The 19,259-nt window shown below is 39.7% G+C and overlaps 1 protein-coding gene across 2 annotated transcripts in view; it reads left to right on the forward strand.

Annotated features, from left to right (window-relative positions):
• The window catches only part of ALG14 (ALG14 UDP-N-acetylglucosaminyltransferase subunit), a 77,466-nt gene that overhangs the window by 12,446 nt on the left and 45,761 nt on the right, over window positions 1-19,259 (forward strand). For both annotated transcript variants that reach the window (XM_016140917.2, XM_036235164.1), the window contains exon 3: window positions 15,611-15,742. In XM_016140917.2, coding sequence (XP_015996403.2) covers window positions 15,611-15,742 — 132 coding nt within the window. The remainder of the gene's footprint in view (window positions 1-15,610; window positions 15,743-19,259) is intronic.

Raw genomic sequence — 19,259 nt, forward strand, 5'->3', positions numbered from 1 at the left:
TTTCTCTGTCTGACTTACTCCACTCAGCACAAGACCCTCTAGGTCCATCCATGTTGTTGCAGATGGCAAGATTTAATTCTTCTTTTATGGCTGAGTAATATTCCATTGTTTATGTATACCATCTCTTCTTTATCCATTCATCCATTAATGGACACCCAGGTTGCATTTATATCTTGGCTGTTGTAAATAATGCTGCAATGAACATTTGGATTCACATGTCCCTTTAAACTAACATTTTGGGTTTCTTCAGGTAAGTCCCCAAAGGTGGGAATATTGGGTCTTTCTTCGTCTCTTCTTATAGCCTTTGTTTTAAAGTCTATTTCATGTGGTAAAAGTATTACTATCCCAACTTTTTATTTTGTTTCCATTTTTAGGAAATATCTTTTTCCAAACCTTTACTTTCAATCTCTGTGTGTCTTTTGATCTGAAGTGAATTTCTTGTAGGCAGCATCTGCAAGGTTTTGTTTTCTTGTCCATTTAACTACTCTGTCTTTTGATTGGAGCATTTAATCCATTTACATTTAAAGCAATTGTTGATAGATGTGTAATTACTGCTTTTTATTATTCATGCTTTTGAACTTTTTTTCTTCTTCTTATATAAGTCCCTCTAACATTTCTTGTAATACTGGTTTGGTGGTTATGAACTCCTTTAGTTTTTACTTGTCCGGGAAGGTCTTTATCTGTCCTTTGATTCTAAATGATTGCTTTGCTGGGTAGAAGAATCTTGACTGTAGGGTTTTCATTTTTATCAGTTTGAATATTTCATGCCAATTCCTTCTGGCCTGCAAGTTTCTGTTGAGAAATCAGCTACCAGTCTTATGGTAGCGCCCTTGTAGGTAACTAACTACTTTTCTCTTGCTGCTTTTTAAGATTTTATTTTTAACTTTTGGCATTTTAATGATGATGTGTCTGGGTGTGGCCCCTGACATGGGTCTGTGCCTGGCATTTTGTGAAATAGTAGGAGGTCAGTGTAGCCAAAGCAAAGTAAGCAAGGGACAACTGAGTAGGTTATGAGGCCATAGGGGTAAGGTAAGGATGTTGGGGTAGTTTTTTAAGGCCTTGTGGTCCATTCTCAGTCTCAGATTCTTTTCTCTGTAGGTAAAATGAGGAGCCATTGGAAAGTTTTAGATGGAGGAGTGATGTGATCTGACATATTTTAATGGGATTGTTTTGGCTGCTGAATAAACTAAAAGGGAGAAGGGCAGAAGCAAGTAAAGGAGTTTGGAGGCTATTGCCATTACTCACATGAAAAACCAGTGTGGCATGGATTGGGATGGCAACGGGGAATTTAGTCAGATTCTGGGAAGGAGATTCAGGTAGAACTAAAAGGATTTATTGGCAAATAAGATCTGAGTGTGGTGAGAAGATGAAGGACGATGTCCAGATTTTTGGCCTAAGCTACAAGAAAAATGGAGTTGTCATTTATTTCCATGAGGAAAATTACATGAGGGACCAGGAGAGTCAGTGTGGGATGTCTGTAAACCTACAAGTAAGATGTTGACTGTGTGTCATTGGATCTTTGAATCTGAAGTTAAAGAGGAAAGTCAGGTCTGGGATATAAATTTTGGAGTCATTTGTGTTTACATGATGGTACTAAAAATAAGAAACTAGGTGAGATCACCCAGGGATTGAGTACAATTAAAAAATAAAAGAGGACTAAGAACTGAGCTCCAAAGCATTCCAACTTTCTAGTATAATGGAGCTGTTGTTGTTGTGAGAACATCAGCTGCCAGCCTCTCCTTCCCAACCTGCAGGGATAACCAAAGCCCAGCCCTAAATTACTGGCATGTCTTCCTGCTCAGACCTCAGCATCACTGGCTATCTGCTCGCTTTTCATTTTCCTCTTGCTTCTGGCAAGTAGGGATTTCCCTTCTTCCAAGTTCAGAAAAAAATATTTTGTTATATTTCTTACAGTACTTTAATTTGTTTGTGGAAGGTGAGTTTTCAGGTTGGTTTATGTCACCTACAAAAACCAAAGTCAAATTCATATTTTAGTGAAAGTCAGAGTTTTCATTTATCGTCTGTGTAGATGCTTATTCTGGACTATTTGTATAAATAGCCTCCCACCCTACCCACACAATTTTCCTCACTTTTTCTTTTTCGATGTAACTGTACCAACAATAATTTTCTAGCTATAGATAATACTCATGTGGTTAAGGGCTTTGCATCTCTTTACGATTTAATTTTTTCAGACTTCTTAAGTGAACCAGGAAATCTGTACCATTTTAGAGCATTAACAGTAATGGCACCCTGTACCTGGGCAAGGAGGTGTCTTGTCCATATCACTCGGAGCACTTGAAGAGTTAAAAGTACACTGATTCACGCCTGGTTCTGGTCAGAAGCTCAAACCCACATTGTCAACATAAGCCTATTCTTCCAGAAATCAGAAATACTAATTACCAGTTGTGAATTGCTTTGAGCAGACCCAAGTAACATAGAAACTTTCTTTTGTTTGGTTTATAACATCTCTATATAGAATTATTCAGTAAATTTCTAAATATTTTTTGCTATTTTGTAGAAAAAATATTTAGATGCTGGTATTTCCCTTTTATGCTAGATGTAAATAAACAGCAGATTTTAAGCTAAATTTTATATTAATAATGTAATTTTACTTATTCAGCAGTAGAAATGACCTACTTTTGTTGCAGAAACTCCATTCAAATTACTCCTGATTCCTAAGATTCAATGTAATTTTTTAATGGTGTTTAAAATCTTTAGCTATGTAATTCACTTTATCGGTACATGAGAATGAAAGGAAATCATTATTCCTGTGTACTTTTAAACTCTTACTATTAGCCAGTGTTTTTCTGAGTAGTTTCACTAGCTCCTTAAGAGGAACAGGCTTCCCTTGGGAGAAACATCTCAATCTTGAATAAAGCAAGTGAGATTAGAAAGATAAGTAGCAAAAACCTAAGCAAAAAACAAACAAACAACAACAACAAAAACAAATGTTTAGCTGTGAAATTACTTATATGAAAAAATATCTTGAAAAACCTTCTAAAGGAAATGTAATTTCCCTTGGGATTTGTTCTAAAATAAAGAGTAGCTAAGGTAATATCTTTAAGAAAACTGGACAGTAACCTCTCTAAAGAAAACCGATTACCAGAGCTATGTTATGTGATGGTAAGTGAAAAATCAAACCAGAGCTTTTTTCCTGGAGAGCAGCAGTCCCCTCGTTGGCTGTCTTCCAGCAGGAACGTCCCTCTGCGAGGCGTGGAAGGAAATGAGGAAGGGCAGGCAGTGCACTGTGGGTTCTGGGTCATCCTTTCACTTGCTACCCAGTCTCAGTCTTATCTGTTAACCACTCCCTTGACGATCTTTACTCCTTATAACTACTCTTACAGCACAGGTTGGCACCTTTAGATCATATCACTAAAGAAAAAAGCTCAGTGTGCTCAAGTAAAGCATTTTTTATATTGCATGTATGCATTAAAGAACGGGCTTGCTTCATATGTACAGCAGTAGAAGTTGCTGAAAACAGATTTGAAGGGTCAAAAATTTCTTTACCACTACTCTGTAATTAAGCTTATAAGGTTTTACCAAGAAAGATTGTTTATTTATTCAAAAAATCCTAAATGAGTGCCAATTCTGTAGAAGACACTATGTTTACGTGGATATTTCAGCAAATCTTTGTCGAATGTGCCCCAGGATTAACTGTGACAGGATTGTAAGTACCTATGTTTGTTTCTTTACTCTTCTTTCCATTTTTTTGTTGTTCTTTGATTTAAAAACTTTGGATAGTAAAGACGTATACAAACTACAAAGTGGGAGTTCCCTTTCACCACCCCATTCCCATTCCCTAGAGGTAATCGTTATATCTGCTTGAGTTATTTGCTGCTGCTATAATTTTTCCCCTCCTGTTCTACATGTACCTAAAATAGTATGAATACATACATTCACATCACTATGTACACTGGGAGACAGGGTATGGCTAGTTTATAAATCACGTCGAACTTTGTTGTTACCAGCTTTTTTCGTTTAACTATACCTGATAGCTTTCTGTGTCGGTACATTATAGGTCTGCCCTATACCTTTAATAATTGCATAATAGTCTACAGTATTGATGTACCATTTCCCTATTGCCCTTTTCAGTTTTTCACAGAATACCACAGTAAACATTTCTGTACTTACACACATTCTTAAAACTTTACAGTAAGTGTAGGTGTTACTTTGATTAGAAAAAAAAGGTTAAAAACCAAAAAGCCCAGGAGGAGGAAAAAAATGGCATAGGTGATAGAGGCTCTGTTTATCCCTCTGGTGACCAAATCAAAGTTGTGATGGAAACAAGGAAGCAGCAGCAAGGAAAATCACCTTGGATCTAGATGAACAAGCTGTACAATTAGAAAGAAATCCAAGAAATCACCTTGCAACGCCAGAAGGTAGGACGGGGTGAGGTCGCGGGGCTGCTGGGTCTCCAGAGGCTGAGTGAGATGGATGCAGCGGGAGCGGCAGCAGCAGCCACAGACGCCTCTTAAAGGGGCCGCATCTGCAAATGGATTTTCGCTATGACAGACATGCTTGCTCTGAGCACCAGTACCGATTTGGCTGTGCACTAGAGGCACCAGGGACTTACAGGGAGACATTGTCAGATTGAGGGCTGAGGAGAGACTCACTCTATATGCAAGTGCTGGCGATATCCGTTGTTCCCTGTTAAGTCCATACCAGTGCACGGTCACAGCGCCGCCATAGCTGTTACATCATCAAACTGGATAACAGAGGTTGCTCTGCCCAGAGGATTCCCTGAAACCCCACCTATGCCAACTCAGGCCCCACCCAAGCCACATCCAGGTGTATCCTCAGTGAGTCAGGTGCTCCTTGCTGAGCAACACCAAGACTCACACTGGTGGCAGCTGGCCTCGGTTTCTGGTGTGGCCTTTTGAGGCAACTACAAGCACAGCATCTGTGGATTGCTTGCTGAATCTTAACAGGTGGTCTCAGAGAGGCAGAGGCTTGGGCTAAGTTTGGCCTGCAGCTGAACCCCTCTCAGGACCTTGCCACTGGACACCTACTTCACAAATTCACACTAATAAGGCCGGGAGACTTAGGACCTTTGCTTAGTACATAGAAACAGACACAGAAAGGCAGCCAAAATGGGAAGACAAAGAAGCAGAAACCATATGAGAGAACAGAACAGAGATCCAGATATAATGGAGTCAAGTAATCTAACAGATGCAGAGTTCAGAACACTGGTTATAACAATACTCAATGAACTTTTGAGAAGTGTAGATAAATTCAACAAAGAGATAAAAAACATAAAAATGGAAATGGAAATTATTAAAGAGAACTAGTCTGAAATAAAGAACACAGTATCTGAGATGAGAAGTATATTGAATAAACAAAGTCAATAAAGAAAAGGATCAAATGCCCTACCTAGAGGACAGGAAAGACAAGGACACACAATCAGAATTGCAAGAGATAAGATGCCAAGACTATAAAAATAATTTAATGAGGATATGGGACACTATTAAGGGTCCAAATACCTGTCTGATTAGCGCAACTGAAGAAAATCAAGATGTTGAACAGCTATGTGTTTGAAGAAATAATGATAGAAAACTTCCCTAACCTGGTAAAGGAAGTGGACATAAAACCCTGGAAGTTCAGAGAATTCCAAAAATCAGGGATCCAAAGAGGCCCACACCAAGACACATAATTAAAATGCTAAAGGCTAAATACAAAGAAATAATATTAAAAGCAGGAAGAGAAAAACAGATAATTACACCCATAAGACTGGCAGCTGATTTCTCAAAAGAAACTATGCGGGACAGAAAGGCTTGGGAAAAAATATTCAACAGGACGAAGACCCAGAATCTACAACCGAGAATAATTTATCCAGCAAAGCTATTATTTAGAGTTGCAGGACAGATAAAGAGCTTCCTAGACAAAAATTCTTTAAGAAGAAAAAAACGTATCAAAAACAGGAATAAAGAATGGTAACTACATTCCTATCAAGAAGTACCTTAAACGGAAAAGCATTAAGTGCTCCAACCAAAAGATATAATGGCTGAAAGGATAAGAAAACAAGATCCCTACATATGAAAAGGAAGGGGATGGAAAAAGATCATACTTTGATGGACCTAGAAGGTATTTAAGTCAGACCAGAAAAAAAGATAAACACTATGTGATTTCACTTATATGCAGAATCTAAGGAATAAAAAAAACAAACTAATCAAAAACAGACTCACAAATATAGTGGACAATTTGGTGACGGACAGAAGGGAGAGGGGTTTGGGGAGCTGAGAGAATTGGGTGAAGGGTTAAAGGAGTACAAATTAGTAGGTGATGTATGGTCACGAGAATGGGGAACACGGCATAGGGAATGCAGTTAGCATTAACACGTTGGTTAGGTGGAGGGTCAAGAGAGGGAGGGAGCAACAGAGGGGATCGTTTTCCGAACTATATAGATGTCTAACCAATGTACTGTTTACTTGAAACTAATTTAAATAAATTTTAAAAAATGATAATAAAAACCCAAAAAGCCCAAGTTAAGTAACTTGCTGCTGTTAAAGGGCATGCGGACCCATGGCCACCGTAGCATTCTGCTGGATCATTGACCGAATTCCTGTTTTGAAGTAAATGTAGTAAACATAAAAGAGTATAAATATCTTAGGAGTTACAGACAAATGTAATACATGTCCCAAACTCTTCTTGTCCTGGTCAGTAAACAAAACCTCCTGTGCCCTGTAGAGTTCATATTTTGCCATAGTTTGCTCACGCCAGCAATACCAAGTGCCTGGTACATGCAAACCCTACATATGCTACAGTTACTTTGGACTCAGGTCTTCTTGTTTGCCCACAGCTATCTCTCTAAAACATTTCTTTGCACAAATAATGCAGTATTCTAACATTTTCAGAGATAGTATGACTTGCACCAGCAGGGATAGGAATACAGGGAAATAATTGGATTCTGAACATTTTTTTGAAAGTAGCGTTAACAGAATTTCCTGACAGATTGATGTGGGATGGAAACAAAAGAGAGAAGTCAAGGAGAATGTCAAAGCTTTAGGTCTGAGCAGTTGTAAGAATGGAATCACCATTACTGACCTTGTGAGCACCCGTCTCCAAGTGTCTTTATAAATAATATTTCATACCACCCAAATGAGTCGATAGCCTCTGCAGTGGCTACAGGAACCCGCACACAACCTGGGATCCAAAGAGACTGCCCAGGCCCTCCCTGCAAAGATTCTAAACAATTTCCTAAGTCCTCTCCCTTTCTTTCTCTCCTCCTTCCCTCTCCCCTTTTCTTCTCCCTCCCTTCTCCCACTGTCTTTCCCTCTTCCAACCCAAAAGGTCCTTCATGCTTCAGAAATCCTGCAGAGTCCTTCCAGATGTTGAAGGACTTGTATTAATGGACTCTCCTCTGCTGCCTCCCAGCCCATGTCATCCCCCCATGCTGCCACCAGGTGGCAGTGCACTGCTGAACATTGAGCTGTTGGGACCTGCCTTCTCCGCAGAGGCAGGAGAGGGCAGACTTTAGAATGGCAGATAGAGTGGAGATTTCTAGTATATTTAAAGACTGATCTGGCATGGGAAAGATGAGAGTTGTCTCCACTTCTTTTTTAGAAACATCATCTATCCTTGCCGGGGATGGTTTTCATCCCCAGAGTTTGAAAAGGCACTACTACATGGCTTTAGAGCAGTCTTTCCACCTAGGATAGTGTTTTTATTTAAAGACTATTTACCAAACACCTTGCTGAATTTGCGGTACTCCTGTATCTGTTTTATATGCCCTTCTTGGTTTGAGATAGGTAGAACAGCTCTCTAGAAGTTTTGCCTTCCCAGAAGTAAAATCTTTCTTGAATGAATATTGATGGAGTAGTTCCTGTATGCAGAATTTGGACTACGTTTTAAGGAATACAAGTAAGGAAAGAAATTGCCCTTTTGTCTCGAGAAGTATTTTGTGCAGTTGAAGAAGCAAAAGCATAAATACTGGAAGCCTTAGGAGTTAATTAATAAAAGTGTCACTGGGCAGTGCAGGGTGGGGCTTAGAGGCCTCTTGGTTAACTCTGCTTTATAGACTAGTTAGACACCCAGCCCCTCTACCATATCCCGATAGAAAACCCCAAATTTTCCCACCATAAAGGCTGAACTAAACAAGTTTTAGCTTTGGGAACACGAAGCAAGACTGTAGATGGGGTAGGACATTGCCCTGAAAACAGAGGGATTGGGAGAGTGAATAACTACCCTTTGTCCCCACAACATTCATCACGTAGGCCTCCTTTCCAGTCAGTTCCCAGAATCCCACACTGTATCCCCCAGGCGGGAGACTGCAGATTAGCTCTGAAGACACGGATTTGCTAAGGAGCATGCAACCATAGGTTCAGACACTTAGAATTTCTCCCAGCGGTATCATCAAATCCTGACCGTTTTACCCTCCACTTGAAACTCCCTCAAGCATTCAGAATGACAGTGGAACAGTGTCCTCAGACTGATTCCCATATGCCCTTTCTCAGAGGATGTGCTCCACCAAAACACGGGGGCCCCAAGAATGAGGAAGGCTTTGGCCCTAGAATTCTCAGGGTGGCAGTGAAGAGAGTTCTGGTGTGAAGACCATGGTATACAGCAGGCCAGGAGAGAACCGTTTGGGAGTGGATCAGGGAGACAGAGAACTAACTCCAAAAGAGATGGTGCCAAGAAAGCAACAGAGATGATAAACTACCCCAGGTGTTTGACCAAACTGAGGGTACCATAGGGAACTTCAAAACTCTGTATGTATGTATGTGTGCGTGTGTGTGTGTGTGTGTATACATATATATATCAAAGCAATATATATATATTTAGTTATAAATACATACATACATACATACACACACACACACACACACACACACACATGCAAGACAAGTGCTTTGAGTGCGGGGGAAGGAGCGATCTCTGGTCTAGAGTGTTGGGGTGTGTGTGTGGGGGGGTGTCTTCTCCAAAAAGGTAGGAGAATATGAAGAGAGGAAGATACCATGGGAAAAAGTAAGGAAGTTGGAAAGTGCAGGACATGTACAGACAAATGGAGGGTGTGTTTTGACATGAATCACAACAGAAAATTGGGGAAGAAATCTGCTAAATTACAAATTATTCCCATTTTAGAAATTTGAGGTCATCGTAGAATGTTTTCAGTTGTAGGGAGGACTTTAGTGATCTGAAGGGTGCACATAGAGGGTAGTACACCCTCTTTGTGGATAATGGTTGATTTTTTTTTTTCTCTTTGAGCATTTTCTATATTTTCTAAGATTACAATAAAAAACAATGGAAGTTATTTGTTAAAAACAAAGCCAAGAAGAGATAAAAGCCCCGGTAGAAGTAATAACCTATTGATGTGAAATACTTATTTACTAAATAACCCGAACATGTATCATAAACATTAATAATTTAGGACCAGTCGAGTTGTATTTTGGAAGCGCATTAGTTTTTCTGTTACTTTAATAAATAGGCGTTCTTTCGAATTGCATCCCTTTGCCCGTGTGCATGTTTGCAGCACTGCCGGGTGGTGATTGCAGCATTTATCAGTCAGTAGCCCTTACATTAACACGACATGTGCTTCTGTTACACGACACCTGCCGGCCTCACCCGGTGGGCTGAGGCTGTGGTAACTGCTGCAACTTCCAGCTTCTTGGTTTGGTATCTCATAATTCCCAGGCGATTCTAAAAGAAACAAATGTGTAAACTACATAAGTATAATTGTGGGATTTTGTTTCAGTTCCTAAGTTACATATTACAACTCATGGTTTAACATAATTACATTTTTAGAATGTGACTAATGTATATGTGTACTTTAATCTTTTCTAATGGATCTTAACTGTATTCAATTATAGGTAAAGATAAAAAAAAATAACTCTAATTTGGAAGATAATTCCGAGTAAATAGATGAATAAGAAAATAACTGTAATTTATTGCAAATAAAAAACCTGACGGGGCTATTTCAGTGAATAAATGGTTATACCAGATAGGTGTATACATGGTTCTGAACTATTTTACATAGCTTACTCTTTTAAATTCCTTTCTAAACCTTAATTATCTCACGTCCCATCTCTGTAAGAAAGGCAAGTTAGATTGAACTTTCTTCGAATCAGGCTTTGAACTGATGGAACTGAAATAACTATGATTAACATTACAGTTTTTTCAACCTTCTGGTAATTTAGCCAGTTTCCCTGTGTCAGTTGAATTTGTACAGAATTCTTAAAACATGCAGAGCTCCTGCAAAAAAACTAACCCTAACCCTAATCCCAGCTTCGTATTTTTTGCACTAAACCATTTAAGCAAGAAGAAAGTCTTTTACAGCGTGTAGGAGAAAGAGGGAGGGAGAGATGAAACTTCTTTTTCCCAGAAGTCCCAGGAAACATCTGTCTGATGGTCTCAAATTTGATTGCATCCCCATCTTTCAGCCAATCACTTTGGCTAGGGGCGAGGGTTATTCAATGTTGATGACGCTCTCCCAGACCTACTATTGTAGCTGGAGGTTGGGGGTGAAGGAGATGGAGCTGAAATTCCACCAAAATCATCTGACCAAGAATGTGAGAGGATTGGATTACCCAAGGAAAAACTGGGTTATTGTGGACAAAAGAAGGATACAATAAAAGGCTGGGAAGAGGACAACTAGTATTTATTATAAAGGACTTTTGAAATCTTTTGGGTGAGATTCTTATAACTCTATCAAGAACAAATGACTTTTTTATTTTCCTGAAGCCTGAGACCTCTAGGCAAGGAGGGGCTTCTCAAGGCAAAGTGAGGAGTAGCTGCGATCCCTTGGGGGTGAGGAGCTGCGGCCCGCTTTATCTGTGACAATTCAGATTTGAGAGCCAATTGTAGGAACACTGCAGCTCCTTGGTGATTCCTGATCTCCCGAGACCTCCATGCCTCACAGCGAGAGACCGGGGCCCAGAGGAAGAGACCGTCGGCAGGACCCCGTCTGGAATGGATCGCCCCGTCGTTCCTTCGTGACACGTCATCAGCTCCCATGGAGAGCAGCTGCCACATATTTGAAGGACATGCGTATAAAACATGTTCTGGTGTGGTAGGTTGTGGTCATCTTGATTTCAGAATGATTGGTTGAACCATCCAACATTTCTTCTTTTCAAATTTGCTGTACTTTTGCATTGTTGAAAAGTTATGAAAGAAAGCTGAAATCATTTTTGATTATGTAAAATTTTTGTTTCCAAGATTCTGCAGTAGTGTGGCATTCATTAAATAATAAATGCGTTGTATGTCCCAGTGTGTGGTAACAGCAAAGAATGACTTCATAGACCGCTTGATCTGCTCTGTTGTGGTTTATGACGCCGTCTGGATTCCTTGGTGGAATTGTTTCCATCTAAATCACTATAAACTTCTATTAGCTTGTCCCGAATCTAAAGCCAGATATGTTTGTGGTTTTTAGCAGTGATGTAATTCTGGAAGATACTCTGAAAGTTACAAGTTGTCATATACCATTAGCATTTAACTCACTGTTTCACATAATTTCAGACAAACTAGAAGCCTGGAAAAATTCATTTTTCCACTTCTTTTTTTATTCTTAAGCATTTTACTTTTGTTGACTCTCTTACCACTTAGTTCTGCATCAATTAAGTATGTGTGTGGAACTCTGGGAGGCTCTGTGGCTATACACAGTACTGTAGGTCACAGTCCCTGCCATTTCTTAATTAGGAAGCTCAAATAGAAAGGGTGTTTCACTGTGTGGTGGAGGGAGAATAAGAGTTTCACTTCTTTATTTTTTATACCCCTGCCAGTTGTGTGAAAGAGACAGGATCATGTTTCAGGACACTCATGTACTGCAGGTTGTACATGTTGAACTGCACAGAAAGAAAGGACTCAACGGAAACTTATTTTCTAGACGTGTATAACTGGCTGGCTATCAGGTAGGAGCAATAGCAAAACAGCAGAACTTGCCAGAAGGGACTTGGGGCTGAAGGTTCAACAGAAACATCTGAACTGAGGCTCTATGTTTTTATTCTGGCTTTTTCCCCAGAAAGTCTCAGGGGGAAGGGAGGGAGCCACGGGTAACAGTGGTAGGTGGGGTTGGAGTGCCAAACCTACGGTGCAGAACAGGGCACAAAGGACAAAGAGAGGGGAGGAGGCAGGGATCGCCGTTTCCATAGAGCCAGGAAAAGAGGCACTAAGCTCTAGGGTTGGAGGCTGTAGATATGTAGAGTAGATGAGGTGGAATCAGAAGAAAAGGAAATGGGTCAGGATGGGTAGCTGCCTATATGTAGAAGCAGTAGAAGGCAGGGAGCACAGCTCCAGAGGAAGCTGCTTCAGCCAATTACGGGTTGAGGAAGGCGAGCTCCTATGTGTGAAGCAGAGATCCAAGAAGAGCCTATAGTGGGGTGGGTCAGGAGCATATTTCGGTACACTTGGAAGACCTGGGTTCAGGTGCCAGCCCTACACATCTGCATTCTGTCATCTTGGGAAAGTTCAGACTTTTTATTTGTGAAATGAGGTGGTGGAATTAGTTTGTCTCTTAAGACAGTCCTGCAATGTTATGAGGTAAGGAGATCACCTTCCCAGCTTTGACCACAGACTGGACTTCTGGAAACTGTAATAATAGTCATTTATCCATCTGTGCCCTGGAATTATAGTTGTGAGCAACATGAAATCATTTCTTGTCACGAAGCTTGCATTCAGCGGAGAGAGGCAATCAGACACATAAATGAACAGTTAATTTGAGATACTGATAATTGCTATGAACAGTGTGGTGGAGAGTGGCTATGCATTGGGGGGGCGGACCCAGTGGGGAAAACAGGATCCTCTCTAAGGAGATAATGTTCAGGCGACCCCCGATTTGCAGGAAGGAACCAACAACGAGGCAGTCGGGGGAGGGGGTGGTTGGGGGTGAGGGAGGCAAAGCTGACTGCTCAGAATGAACCGAAAAGGCCCTTGGGAAGGAATGAGTGTGACACATTCACACAGCGGTAGAAAGACCTGTGTGGCCCCAGTGAGTGAGCAAGGAGCCATTAGAACTGGACGCCAGGTTATATGGGGCCTTGGGGGCAATTGTAAGGAATTTGGATTTTATCGCAAGTGCATTGATAAGCAAGCCTTTGGAGAGTTTTAAGCAAGACAATGAAAGGAAAGGTCTGTACATTATAAAAAGATTACTCAGGAGATTCTGTAGAGAATCTGTAGGGGACCAAGAGGAGAAGCAGAGCCAAGTTAAGAAGCTATCGTAGTCATGGTGAAGATGGCTATAGCCTGCACCAGGGAGCAGCAAGGACGTTGGGGATAAGTGGGTAGAAGTGGGATGTATGTAGAGGTTTTGGAAGGAAACATGGGGCAGTTCCCCCCACCCTCATCCCTGCCAACCCCAACTTAGCTCTTTATGATCTTCATGTCTATGTAGGAAATCTGTTTAAAATAGATTCTACTGCTCACTTGTCAATTCCTGGCTTGAGAATGCCGGAATAGCAAGTTTAAGTGGTGAAGATGATAGTTCTGTTTTAGTTGTTACAGAAAAGCCTAGTGAGCAGAGGAACACTAAAACACGTATATACGTCTCAGCCCCAGGAGAATGGTTGGAGAGCCAGTTTAGCTAGGAGTCCACAGTGTCCTTCAAAGGAAGAGCTTTCCCTGTGTCTCTGTAGGCATTCCGGAGAAGACTGACCCTGCTTAGGTCATTTGGTCACTCTGAACCAGATGTTGGGCCTGGGGGTAAGGGTAAGATGATGGATGAAGCATTCTTTATGTCCTGCATCCCATTAATAGAACATAAAAGAGAGTCGGGGACAGTTCCCTCAAGGCAAAGGTACAGAGTAACAAAAACAGTATGTCTATAAAGATGCCTTCACGTGGATTTCTCCAGATGCCACAGCCCCTGGGGAATGCCTGGCCTAAGGTCATAGCCAGGCCTGATTATTGCTCTCTGAAACTCTGTTCCATTCCTTAGTCTTCAAAAGAACTTTTGTTAAGATCAAAATACAAGCCTTCTATTGATAAAGTTTTTCATCAACTTTTCAAAATATTCCATGATTTTCTAAAACTATAGAAATAAAAACTTTCTTAAGATTTTGCCACAGCCTGGCTCTCTGTTTTCTTTAGGTGACACAGGACACCAGATACCCCAGCACCCACTTCTAAGTGTCAGTCGTAGCTAAGCTGAGGGTACTGTGCCTATCCGCATGGCCCCAGGTTCACATCCGCTTGACTGCGCATTTTATTGTATTTAAATGTGTTTGGTAATACAGGTCCACAGTCTCTGATCTGAAATTCTACAAAGCTCTGAAAACTGAAAAAAACTTTCCAAGTTTGTCACAGGTTTATTTGACAGCACAACCTTATTTGAATTGGCGTGAGCCTTTTAGTCTTTATTCTACTTCGTGTGAAAATCATGTTTTGCTGTAGAAATATTAATATGTTTGGTTAGTTCCCAAAAACTAAAAGAGGGATATTATGTAGTATATATCCACCATATTATTCATCTGAAACATTTCTGACCCAAATGGTTTTTGATAAAGGATTTTGGCTCCATGGTGCTATTTTGCCTATTACATATTTTTCAATTAATATTCTCCACAAACTAGGCAAGCACAAACCTCAAACAAAATTCTTTACGATTTCCCCCCACTTCATTACCGCTCCTTGTATAGCCCTGTAGTTTGGTAAACTATTCAGTATTATAGTCTAGTTAACATTTATTACCGTACTCCTTAATCCTGTAGGGAAAAACAATGTTGATTTAATAAATGATTAATAAATAAATATAAATACCACATTGAGCCCAAATCTTTCTTTCTCCACTAGTAGCACATGGAAGGAGGAGGAAGTATTCTTTATCATCATATGTGACACAGAGTGGTCACATGTGCAGCCCATTTTCATTTTATTCTAAGTGTGTAAGGACTACACTTCTGCCCTCCTAGAGCATATCAAGCCTCCAGACACAATTTCATGGCTCTTTCTAAATGCTGAAAAAGTTAGGACCAATAGCTGTGTGTATTAACTAGTTTAGGAAAAGCTTTTCTATTCTCAAGGAGCATATCGTTTCTCAAAGCCATAGGAGAGATGGGGAGGGGACTATGTTAAATATTTAATCCTTTACTCTCTGATTTAATCTGTGTGCTAGCCAGGCGCCAAGAAACGTTCATTCTCTTCTGTTGTTCAAGCCCTTGTGCAGCTTCATCTGTATCAAATAGGGTTAAATAGGTATCCACAGTGTTGGTCAATCAGGTAGGGGGAAAATGACTCATTGTTTTCTTTTGTATAGAATTGTTAACCATCTTTTCATATGTTTATTAGTTAGTTGTTTGTGTTTCTTCTGTTTGGAATTGTCAGTCCATCTCCTCTTTCCATCTTGGTACCAGGTTATTTGACTTATGTGTTGATTTGTTAAGAACTCTGTAGATCAGCGTGTTAAGCTCTTTGCCTAAAATATATTTTATAGAAAATTTTCCACAACTTATTGTTAAAACTGAATAATGTTTTTATATCATATTTAGGAACTTTTCTGTCATAACCCAATGATGTGTGTTATATAAAGCATGAAAAGGGTTTTATAACTTAATTTAAAAGTAGTTGGAATGAAAATTTTAAATAATCAAGAAAGCATTTCCTATTATACATGTGTTAACTGTTACAATGTTTACCTTTGGTATCGGTGGCCCATTTGATTTGAATTTTTACTGTTTCCTTCTAGTTCCCCAAATACTACATCCACCGTATTCCCAGAAGCCGTGAGGTGCAGCAGCCCTGGCTGTCCACAGTGCTCTCCACCTTGTACTCCATGTGGCTCTCCTTTCCCCTGACTTACCAAGTGAAGCCAGATTTGGTACGTATGCCCATCACTCCTGCAGATCATTCATAAGTAACAGGAAATACTGTTTTCTTAAACAGCTACCATTTATCAGCCTGCCAGATACGATACTAGACCTTTTACTGATGTATGCTAAAATTTATCACTTAAATGCCCTTGCCGAAAGAGGGGAGAAATTTCTTTCCTTTTTAGCTATCACTTGCTTGTACTCGAAATGTGCCCTTTTCTCCTTCTTGTCCCGTGACACTCGCAGAGCAGTATCTTTAACCAATGTGCGCGCCTATCCACCTGTGGTTCCCGAGCCAACATCAGGTGCTTGTCAACACAAGAAGAGCCACTTTTGTGTTCCCTTTCAATACTCCTCTTGTTTTTGTTAAGACTGTTACCAAATATGATATGCAGTGGCCAGAAGGTCATACACACTCAAGTTTTTACAGGAAACGAATATAGAAAATAGAAATAAGAAAACTTAATTAGTGCACTGTTTGCAGCCTTACCTTCCTTACCTATAAAGGTCTTAAGTTCTTTGTGGTCTTTAGGTGGAAGTTCTGTTATTAAATTCTAAATGCACTGCAGTAGACAATGCAGAGCCGTGGATATGTTATCACAGTAGTGTACACAGTTCTTAAATGATTCTCATTCCTATTTAAGGTAGACGCCATTAATTGACATAGCCTGAAAGGGACCCTTTACTTGCTTCCCACATACCTGAGTTCTGGTACAGTGGATATTGTTCTCATGCATAGATGAACAGAAATGCATTTAGCTACAGTGATTTGGAGAGATCTCCATCAGTTTAGTCATTGCCTTTCACCAGCTGGACTACAGTTCAAGTCCCTTAGATGAGAATTTTAAAATCCGCATTTTCTACATGAGCAGTTCAGACTGATTTTAAAAGATAAATTTCTGTGCAGTGAAATGTACAAATCTTAAGTGTACGGTTTGATCACATCCCTGTCAAGATATAGAACGTTTCTGTCACCCCACAAAGTGTCCCCTTGCCCCTTCCCATTCAGCTCCAAGCAACCACTTTCTGATTTCTGTCACCACAGATTAATTTTGCTTGTATTTATTTTTATATTTTTGGCAAAATAAGTTTATCTCACAGTCTCCAAACACATTTTTAGTGTTTGGAATTCAGACGATTTCTTAAAGGATCATTATTGCCCTGAAAGTTTTATTTTATATGTAAAACTCAAGGAGACAAAATTGGAGAAAGAAAAAGAGTCTTCACATTCTAAGTGGAAAAGTTTAGGTTTACATACCAAATCACTAGAGACGTGGCCACTGTCACTGGCAACAGCCGGATTAAGTGCAGTGACTTTAGGACTTTAAGGTGTTGAGACTCAGCGGGGAGAAGTGACATGTTGGCTGATGTCTGCCCTGGACGCATAGGAGCTCCAGTGACTGCCTGGCCCCTTATCGTGGGAAGAGTAGCTAATGGGGCATTAGGACACGTGGTCCCAGGCTGACTTTGACTTTTATCTTACTTTATTCAGTTCCCTTTTGGGCCTCATTCTTTACCTTAAAACAGAAGGGTCGATTTAGGTGTCCTCTCAGGTTCCTTCTAATTTAGTCTAAAATGTTATGAGTGCTATAAATTTGCTTGTAAAAAGTTAAAGGAAAAAACTATTATGTTTCTAAAGGAATACAAGGGGGGAAGGGAGAAATTGTGAAATACTTATTTCCATTTTAAACGCAAGTCTGTATTAAAAGTTATTTCAGACCTGAACGTTATCTGATCAGCTTTTCTGACATGCTCAGCTTCACAGAACAGACTCCCACTTAGTGAAAAAGTGTGGAGAATAAAGTTCATGGGTAAGAGGCCTTTTTTTCTACACTAGAAGCAAAACTGCAACATGCAGATCTCTCCTGTATTCATCTTTGGCTTTCTTAAGACTTTTATCACAAGCACTATCTCTTTTTTACTTCTTTAAAAAACGGGAAGAAAAACTCACTTTTAGAAAGGATGGCAGTGGGCAGAAGGTTACCACCTTAAGTTACACGAGTGTCTGAATGGCCAGGTGCCTCTCTGCTTTTCTTTAAGTGCGTGCACTAGAGCTACTAAGTCTGTTGCTCCATTCAGCTGTCTCTGTTTCTCACTTTGTCATCTATAAAATGTGAAGACTCTAGCCTTATTGTTCCAGACTGAATGCTGAATAAAACATTTTAATGTTTTTTAAATGGAACTTCCATCTGGTAATAATAGCCAACATTTATTGAACACACTTACATGTGCCAAATGCAGTACTCAGTGCTTGCATTCATGCTGCATAGGGTAGGTAGTACTGTTGTTTGCATTTAATGGATAGGAGACAGAGGCTCTGAGACATGACTTTACTTGCCCAGAGTTAGCACAACTGATAAATAACAGAGCTAGGACTAGAATCCAGGACTTTCCGATTCCAAGGGCTTAACCACTGAATCACCATTTCTGGCCAATACCATGGCAGATGTGTTCCTTTATTCTTACCAATTAAGAATCAATTAATAGATCAGGAATCAGACAAGGATACCTGTTTTCACCACTGTTATTCAGCGTAGTACTAGAAGTCCTAGCCAGAGCAATTAGGCAAGAGAAAGAAATAAAAGACATCTGGATTTGGAATGAAGAAGTAAAACTGTCACTTTTTGCAGATGACATGATTCTTTATATAGGAAACCCTAAAGACTCCACCATAAAACTATTAGAAACAATATAATAAAGCTGCAGGATACAAAATCAATATACAAAAATCTACTGTGTTTCTATATACTAATAATGAAATTTCAGGAAAAAAATGAAAATTCCATTTGCATTTACAACAAAAAAATTAAATATATAAGAATAAACTTACAAACAAAGGTTGTGAAGACTATACACTGAAAACTACAAGACATTAAAGGAAATCGAAGAAGACACAAAGAAATGGAAAGACATTCTGTGTTCATGGATTGGAAGAATCAACATAGTTAAAATGGCCATATTACCCAAAGCAATATACATATTTAATGTAATCTACATCAAAACCTCAATGGCATTTTTTAATGAAATAGAACAAAAGCTCATCAGATTTGTATGGAACCACAAAATACCTTGAAGAGCTAAAGCTGTCCTGAGAAAAAAGAACAAAGCCGGAAATACCACACTCTCTGACTTCAAATTATACTACAAAGTGCCAGTAATCAAAATAGCATGGCATTGGCAGAATAGCAGACACACAGACCAATGGAGCAGAATTGAGAGTCTAGAAATAAACCCACATATATATGGACAAATAATTTTTATCAAAGGAGCCAAAAACATGCAACAGAAACAGAAAATGTCTTCAATAATTCGTGCTGGGAAAATTGGAAAGCCACATGCCAAAAGAATGAAACTAGACTGCTATCTGTCACCATACACAAAAATAAACTCAAAATGGATCAAAGACCTAAATGTAAGACCTGAAACAATAAAACACAGAAGAAAACATAGGTACTAAACTTATGGACCTTGGTCTTAGACTGGGTTTTCTGAATTTGATCCCAAAGGCAGGGGAAGTAAACGCAA

This window comes from Rousettus aegyptiacus, unplaced genomic scaffold (genome assembly GCF_014176215.1).
Source record: "Rousettus aegyptiacus isolate mRouAeg1 unplaced genomic scaffold, mRouAeg1.p scaffold_m13_p_17, whole genome shotgun sequence".
In the NCBI taxonomy this organism is placed as follows: domain Eukaryota; kingdom Metazoa; phylum Chordata; class Mammalia; order Chiroptera; family Pteropodidae; genus Rousettus; species Rousettus aegyptiacus.